Source organism: Ctenocephalides felis, unplaced genomic scaffold (genome assembly GCF_003426905.1).
Source record: "Ctenocephalides felis isolate EL2017-DRISC unplaced genomic scaffold, ASM342690v1 CF-g0.4_SCAFFOLD_00727, whole genome shotgun sequence".
NCBI lineage: Eukaryota > Metazoa > Arthropoda > Insecta > Siphonaptera > Pulicidae > Ctenocephalides > Ctenocephalides felis.
The window spans coordinates 20295-29798 of NW_020536881.1; the positions used below are offsets into that span (position 1 = coordinate 20295).

General features: G+C 31.0%; 1 protein-coding gene across 1 annotated transcript; it reads left to right on the forward strand.

Moving 5' to 3' along the window:
* Positions 1-6627: 6627 nt before the first annotated feature.
* LOC113367736 (transcription initiation factor TFIID subunit 2-like) lies at positions 6628-9497 on the forward strand (the record flags this gene model as incomplete). Its single annotated transcript, XM_026609320.1, is given in 14 exon segments — positions 6628-6671; positions 6742-6796; positions 6872-7032; positions 7112-7327; positions 7387-7623; positions 7690-7867; positions 7939-8208; positions 8273-8368; positions 8441-8497; positions 8556-8679; positions 8742-8898; positions 8979-9218; positions 9283-9325; positions 9327-9497. Coding segments are annotated over 14 exon segments (2049 nt in total), but the record flags the coding sequence as incomplete, so codon positions are not given.
* Positions 9498-9504: the final 7 nt, after the last annotated feature.

A 9504-nucleotide genomic window follows, 5' to 3' on the forward strand; every position in this document is an offset into this window, starting at 1 on the left:
ATATATATATATTGAATGGTAGAGTCTTGGATTTGTGTATATTTTGTAGAGTTTCGAACAAGAATCCAAAAATAATACAAAATAAAAAAACAAGAAAAGTTTTTTAATGAACAATTTCTTTATTTAATTATTTGTTTACTGTCAACGTTTCGGAACTAGGTACGTTCCATCTTCAGGACATCTGTCAAGAAACATGATCTTGATAAGATTTAAGCAAACAATATGTTTAGGAATAGAAAATAGGTTTTTCTTAAATAATAAATTAATTGTAACAAATAATATACAGAAATATGATAATATGATCAAAATGAAAATGATAAAAATAAATGAGTGGATTATCAGAACAGGATATTAAAAATGATAGAAATTTTTTGAAAGTTATGGAAAAAAATTTTTTAAGCAAGGATTAATGATAAAATTGAATTAATTACCTGTATGTTTGAATATACGTTAGCACTTTTTCACTAAACAAGAATTTTTGACCAAAAAATGAATTTGTGAGTTATTTTTCCGCGCCGAATAGTTATTTCCATTGCCAAGACAACTTTTATTCTCAAATTAAAGGCGCAGCTATGGGATGTCCCTTATCTCCCGGAATTATCGACTTAGTTTTACAAACACTAGAAATTTCCGTTTTCTCAACTTTAAAATTTCAAATTAACTTTTATATTAGATATGTAGATGACACTTTTTTTATCATTAACAAAAATCATATAAACACAGTACTAGATCTTTTCAATAACTTTAACATAATATAACTTTCACACATGAACTACAAAATAATAACAGGCTTAATTTCTTGGATGTATCCGTTTACAACACTAATAATTTTATTCGAACAAATTGGTATAGAAAAACTACATGGTCTCTAAATTAAATGTTCAATTTTTGTTTTATAAAATAATTTTCTTGCAAAAAAAAAATACACAGCCTTGTTCTTGTACAAAATGGCGGCTGGGCAAAAATTTACGGTTTTTGTCAAATTTTACGGACATTATGCAAAAAAAACGTACAAAACATTTCTTTACTTACACAATTTAAATATTTAAAAAATATACATAAGTAACATACAAAAATAAATGCGTTTTTTAAAAACGTGAAATACATACCCTGTTCTCTTGCATGTGCGGCATACACAAAGACAAAAACTTATCGTAAATATCAAAATTATTCGGACGGGCAAAAATTTACGGTTTTTGTCAAATTTTAGGACATTATGCAAAAAAAAACAAAAAATTTCTTTTACTACAATTTAAATATTACATAGTAAAAAACTCATACAAAATAAATGCGTTTTTTAAAAACGTGAAATACATAACCCTGTTCTCTTGCATGTGCGGCATGCACAAAGACAAAAACTTATCGTAAATATCAAAATTATTCGGACGTTACACACAAAGTTGTATTTCATTATTAATAAACAATACTTGTTAGTCTCCATTATATATTCATTAAACAATATTAGAAATAAATTCTTTTACTACTTACCGATTAACGACACCGCCATACACGAGACCGATAGCAAAACTTTTCGCGTCCAAAACACTATAATATTCACCACCCGTGGCATCGACATTAATATTTATATTCTCCAACAGTTGATAAACACTTTGATATATATTTTAAATATTGTTGCAATGTATTTACTAAATTATTTAAAATATTATAACACAACGTAAGGAGCACGTCCATCAGTCAGAACCACACTTTGCAAAAGAACGAAACGAACATGAACGAACACGAACGACGAGCGACGAACAGATAATCATTTCGATAAATAAATTGAGTAAAAGAATTATAAATAGATTTAATGATAAAAGACATATATTTTGTTTATATAATATTGATATTTATTGATAATAGATAGTTTTTATGCGTTTTAAAGTGTAAATTAAGTCTTTAAGTTTGTAGTTTTGAATTTGCCGCCATTACGCAAGTATTGTGTACACTCAACGTCAAAAAATATTACGATTTTGTGCTTAGTTTAATTATCGTAATTTAAAAATTATTTCTACTTATTTGGTCTTTGATTGATTAAATAGACTAGTTGGTTTGGTATTTAGCCTTGAGGCAAATTACATGAACTTCCCGATATGTGTAAATAATCGACTTGATCAAAAAAATGTGTAAATAATATACTTCATCAATCCTACTTTAAAAAAAACGATAATAATTTTAGCAAAGTTTGACGAATTTTTAAAATTAAACTACTTGTTGTAAGGCCGTAATATTACAGTAAGTTCTATAACACCATGATGTATATCGCCAAAAAAAGTTCCATGAAAAACGGCTTAAATTTTTTTTTTCAAGAGTTAATTACAAGAAAACGGCTCGGTAGATTTTCACCTAAAATTAATCAGCATCATTCCCAATGATATCTTTCGAACAGTTTTTGATTTTTCAAAATCGGTTCGGTAGGATGAGCTTAAATGTGGACGAAAATTTAACACTTTTTTTCAACATTTAATTACAAGAAAACGGCTCGGTAGATTTTCACCTAAAATTAATCAGTACCATTCCCAACTAATATTTTTCGAACAGTTTTTGATTTTTTAAATCGGTTCGGTAGGATGAGCTTAAATGTGGACGAAAATTTAACACTTTTTTTCAACAGTTAATTACAAGAAAACGGCTCGGTAGATTTTCATCTAAAATTAATCAGTATCAGTTACCGTTTTCGGCACTTTTTGCCCCGTATCTTCGGAACGGCTAGACCTGCCTTCGCCAAAAACTAATCAGCACGTCTCCTTATCAATACGAATCGAATGTTTTTTGAATTATTCAAATCGGTTGATCCGTGTTCCCGAAATCGTCGACGAAAATTTGTATCCTCACATACATACACACACGCACATACATACATACATACATACATACACACACACACACATACATCCATTTTTTCTAAGGTATGCCAAAATGTTCAGAAACCTTTGAAACGTAAAGATATATAAAAATTTTCATTTTCGATTTTTTTGCGATTACTATAACTTGCCCTACGGGAAGTTAAAAACATTTCACTTGTATTGACAAGATGAAGAATCGATAAAATTTTCATGAAGGTAGGTCTAGCGGTTTCGGAGATCTAATGAAAAAAGTAAAAAAAAATGCCATTCGGCGGTTAAAAATGATCATTAGACATATGCACATCAAATTGTCAGATATTTTATAGAGATTTTAACAATAAGTATGAATTTCTTTTACATTTCTGTGGGTTCCGTACCAATGCTTATGCGTTAGACGGCGGCGCGGCACCTGCAAGCTTTGACATTTCGTCTCTATGCAGTTCAAGCAGTGCGATTGCTTTGAAATAAAGTTCAGAATTTTCAAAATATGTCAAAATGAAGAAAACATTTTTTTTCAAAAAAATTTTTTGTTTTCAAAAAAAAATTTTTTTCTCAAAAAAAATTTTTTTTTTCAAATAAAAAAATTTTTTTTTAAAAAAGTATTTTTTGTCAAATTTATAGTTTCTCAAAAATCTATTTTTTTCGAAGTAAAATTTTTTCAAACATGTTAATCGTTTTTGAAAAAATAATAATTTTTGGCACGGGAAGTTCCAGCAATTTGCCTTAAGGCACGATGCCCTACTTGCCTTAAGACAGAATTCCACTTACAGCTAGTTACTCCTTAAATAAAAGCAATAAATTTTTTTTTCCTTTTAAATGATGATCATTTCCTGATATGGAAATGACCAATCAAAGAGAAAGGGTACTTGTAGTATCAACTTCCCCCTTCCAAAGCTCTTAAGTTGTGAGGCGTGTCTTATAACTTCTTTGTTGTTTTTGTATCTTATCCGGTATCTGTCTTTCTCCATGACTTCTACTACAGTTCCTTCATCAGAATATTTCGGCTCCATCTTGCTGCTCTTCAGCTCATTTTTTACTAATACTTTTTCGCTCACGCTCAAGTTCTCCTGCTTTCTTGAATACTTTTTAAATTCTTTCGCATATCTTTCCGAGTTTTTCTTAACTAAATCGTAATTCTCCGGCTTCATCGCTTGATTTGGGCTTAATCCTATTGCCCTATGTTTAATGCTGTTGTAGTTGTTTATAACATCCTTCAGCTTTATTTTTATCATTTCACTACATAGTTCTCTTTAGTGCTTCTCTGATAGTTCTATTGATTCTTTCTACCCTGCCATTGCTAGGATGATAATAAGGAATACTAAACTTGTGCTCTATGTTGTTTTCCTTTAATTACATTTCTAAATCGTTAGACATGAATTCTTTACCGTTGTCGGTCTGCAATATTTTAAATTTCAAATCCTTATATACCTCTTTTATAAAGTTTAGTATTTTATAAAGTATAATCACTATGATTCTTTCATTTTTGGAAATCTCAAGCATATCTGCAGCCACCCTCTCTCCGGGAAACGAAGTTTGTATAAAATATCCACTTTTTTTAGATTTTTTGTCATTTTTCTTGCACACTAAACAGTTCTTCAAAATTTTACCTGAAGTGTATTTCTTGATGTTGATATTATACTTCTTTAATTAATAATATATCGAATTTTTTTCCGATGAACATATATCAGTTGTGTTGAACAATTAATTTAAATTCGACATTACACGTGTATTCCATTAGTTTTATTGTTATAAACGTTTTATTGTTAATTTCATATGTATAAATAATAGAATTATTAATACAATCGATAACAATTAATAACAAGATAAAAAAGAAAAGGACTGTACTGACGAGCAAACTAGAACAAGACAAAAAGTCTTACAAAAAGGGCGTTCCTGAAAAGGACAAGAAGTTCTATGATTTTTAGAAATTCACTAAAGGTTGGAATAAAGTATTAGGCGTTCTTGAGACGTACACAATATGTAATAATTTAAATAATTGCAGGTATAAGTTTGTTTAAAGATACCAATTTGGCCATCACAGTTTGAGGATTCTTTGCGTGTGAACAATTCTAACATGGCGGCAATGTGGCCAACATTGACATGACGATTATTTTGACGTACAAAATAAACTTTCTATTATTTACATTACATTAAAATAGACATTATACATAAATGGAGTAATTTATAAAAATAAAAGTAATTTATAAAAATATTCCTGTTGAGATGATAAGATTGAAGATGATTATCAAAACCATATCAAAACATTTCTTTCTAAAATGTTACGACGGGAAAAATTCCTAACCTTATGCTGCAAGTATCACCTTAAATTAGTTAAATTTAATATCATTGATTAAAATACATGATTAATTAGTACACAACTGTTTTCTCTGTTATAATCAGGTAAAATATCTAATCATGTCAGAAGAAAAAACTACCTCGATTAAAATTGAACCACTAGAATATTCAGCAGAAGATCCTCAAAATGAAGAGGATATTAAGTCTGAATCTTGTTCAGAGAATGGAGAAACATGTCTGGAAAGATTTATGAATTCTAAAATAACTGTAGAGGAAGAAATCAAACAGGAATTAATGCAGGCTCCTATAAACCCTTTCGTATGCACAATATGTGATAATGCATTTGCTTTAAGACACCATTTAGATCGACTCTCATAACAGAGAACTGCCAGTTCATGCCGGAGAACTTCTTTTGAAGTGCAAAATATGCAACAGAGACTTCCATTCATCAAAAGGTTTGAAACGACATATGTACACTCATACAACATATTGCTCATAACAGAGAACAGCCAATTCATTCTGGAGAACTTGCTTGCAAATGCAATATATGTAACAGAAACTTTTGCTCACCAAAAGGTTTGAAACGGCATATGTTCTCTCATACTGGAAAACAGCAACATATCTGCAAAATATGTGATAAAACATTCACACGATTGATTGATTTCATTCATTCTGAAGATCTTCCTTATAACTGTGGAATATGTAACAAACTATTTCGTTCCGTATATAGTTTAAAAAAACATATGACTAATCATTCTGGAAATTTTCTTCAGAAATGTGGAATATGCAATAAATCATTAGCACAATCTGATGCTTTAAATGCACACAAGTTTATCAATTCTAGAGAATTTCCTTATCAATGTGAAACATGTAGCAAATCTCTTCATGCATCAAAAACTTTAAATAACCATAAAGCTCAAAAATATAAAGTATATGAGAGACACTTGGGTGCTCATGTGAAAGCCAGTGAAATATTTATAAACGGTTATTTCTGTAAACCTGCTCTAATTATTGTGATTATTCTAGTATTGTTCAAATTGATGTACACATTTATATATTGATCATAAGCTTTTAGGACATACAAGCACTTGGTTGTGCATTATAATTAATTTAATTACAGATTTTTTAGTGATATCAGTTCATGCAACTTGCCTCAAGGCAAAATGCTACTTACATCTAGTAGTTTTAGTTAAATTATATATCGATTTTATTAGCAATAATATGTTATTTAATGTCTCTTACTGTGATTGTTAATTTTAAATTTGCCTCATTTACAAATTTTCGTTATATTGTTCTTGTGTTGGCAGCATGTATACATTACGATTTTCATTGTTATGACATGACAGAATTGGCATCACTGGAAGGCTTTTGATATCAACATTCAACAAGACGTTTGTAACCTAGAAGCAAACTTTGCAATAATAATGTTTAATAAATTTATTTTTTAATATTAAATTTGTATATTTAAGTTTTAATTTAGTCAAAAATGAAGAAAGAACGTTCAGTGGATAATTCCAGACCGTTTAAATTATAAGTAGTCGACCAAGTTTTCATTTGCAGGTGTTTAGATATATAAATTCATTAAAAATATTTATTTTACAGCTCATCAAATATTAAGTTTGACTGGTATTAGCTTCGAGAGGAAGAGCATAATTGTAAATATTAAATACAAATAATTTTCACTTTATTTTATCAAACTACAAAAATTTGTGTACTCATTTTTATAATAGGGCTTCGTGGAATTGACAATAGTACCTTTGAAAGACAATTTGAGAAGCATTAAACTAAATGCTAAGCAATGTAGAATTTATAGAGTCACATTAGGCGATTGTGAGGCTACTTTTCAATATTTTGATCCCTTTTTGGATATCTGCAAAAATGATTCAAAGACGTAAGTTGTTCTATGTTTTTACCCATAATTATCAATTTCTACTAGTAGGATTGTTGATAAATATCCTTTCTATTACCAGGAGGTCTTTGGAGGTATTTTCCAAGTGTCACTTAGCGGCTGCTCAAAATATAGATCCTGATTGTAATGCAGGAGAATTATTTATCAATGTGCCCCATGAAGCAAGCCATCTCATTGGTGAAGGTAGAGGTTTAAGAGTTGGAATAGAATTTTCTTTAGAGCAACCTCAAGGTGGCTTGCATTTTGTTGTGCCTGAAACTGAAGCACCATGGAAGAGGTTTGTGAAAGAAAATCACAATATAACTGGCAGTATTTTTATGATTGTTTTTTTTGGAGGGCAGCTCATATGTACACCTATGCACATGAAAACTCATCAAGACTCTGGTTTCCTTGCGTGGATTCTTATGCAGAGCCTTGTACTTGGAGTCTTGAGTTTACTGTTGACGCAGCAATGACAGCTGTCTCTTGTGGTGATCTTGTAGAAATTACTATGACGCCTGATATGAGGAGGAAGACTTACCATTATGTTTTAAATACACCTGCTTGTGCTCCTAATATTGCTTTAGCTGTTGGGTATGGACTAGATATATCAATATTGTATTATTTATCAATAACTTTGTGCTTTTTTTTTCATTCTAGACCTTTTGAAACTTATGTGGACCCCCATATGCACGAAGTGACCCACTTTTGTCTACCACAACTAATGCCATTATTGAAGAACTCTGTTCGATATATGCATGAAGCTTTTGAGTTTTATGAGGAAACTTTAGCTACAAGATATCCATATCCTTGTTATAAGCAAGTTTTTGTTGATGAGGTGAATAAAGTTTCTTTAGAATTTAATTTAATTTATAGATTGTAAAATAAATCCCCTTTTATTCTTTTTAGACTGTTCAAGATGTAGCTGCCTACACTACCATGAGCATTCTGAGTACTCATTTGCTTCATTCCATAGCTATAATTGATCAAACTTATATAACCAGGAAAGCAATGTCTCGAGCAATAGCTGAACAATTCTTTGGCTGCTTCATTACAATGCAGAGCTGGTCTGACACCTGGCTCAATAAAGGAATTGCTGAATATCTATGTGGGTTGTACTCGAAGAAATGTTTTGGAAATAATGATTACAGAGAGTGGGTTAGACAGGAATTGTTGGATGTAAGTAACAGATTATGTTGTCATATTACTTTGATGTATTATTTTACATTGTTCTGGCTTTTAGGTTGTGGCTTATGAAGAACAGTATGGTGGTATAGTTTTGGATCCCAGCCAAGCGCCTGCACCTCTTCCTGTTGCCGCTGCCTCTGGCACATCTCCTGTAACAGGTGCTGGAGGGCCCCAAGGACGAGGAGACAATCACCATGCTACAGTGGCTCAAAATAATGGACAGAATGTACACCATTTCCCTACCAGAAGTCTGCATACTATGTCACCAAAGTATATACAGGTATATGATCACACGCATTTTATTAATGTTGGATGCATTTTATTAATGCATTTTTTAGGCAATGAGAAAAAAGGCTCATTTAGTCATTAGAATGTTGGAACATCGGATTGGTCAAGAATTACTGCTGCAAGTGTTTAACAAACAATTAGCTTTGGCTACGAATGCTTCTACACAGAAAATTGGTAAAATACATTTAATTAACTTATTACATATTATGATTTTTGTTTATATTCTTATATTTAAGGCAGTGGATTATGGCATCATATGCTAATTTCTACAAATGTCTTCACAAAAGCTATATTTACTGTTACCGGCAAAGATATGGCTGTTTTTGTTGATCAGTGGGTGAGGACTGGTGGACATGCCAGATTTTCGCCGACATCAGTTTTTAATAGGAAAAGGTAATAATCAGAAATCTTGCCATCTGTTTTCTGCATTAATTAAAAAGTAAATGAATTTTCTCAATTTAATTCCTTTTTAGAAATACTGTAGAGTTGGAAATTGGACAGGATGCAGTTAGTCAAAGAGGTATTAGAAAATATGTTGGTCCATTGCTAGTTACTTTGCAAGAACTTGATGGAACTTTTAAACATACTTTACAAATTGAAAATACAGTTGTTAAAGCTGACATTACTTGTCATTCCAAGAGTCGTAGAAATAAAATGAAAAAGATTCCTTTGTGTACAGGAGAAGAAGTTGATATGGATTTGAGCGCTATGGAGTAAGTAAAGTAAAGTTATATTTTTGGCTTTTATATCCATATTGATATATTTTTTCTTTTACAGTGATTCTCCAGTTCTCTGGATTCGCCTGGATCCTGAGATGACTCTTCTTACTTAGATCAACTCAAATCGACCAGCCAGATTACCAATGGCAGTACCAGTTGAGACATGAGCGCGATGTTATTGCTCAGATGGAAGCGATTGATGCATTGGAACGCTACCCAACTCCTGCCTCGCGAATGGCTTTGACTGTCACTATTGAGAATGAACAAGCATTTTATAAAG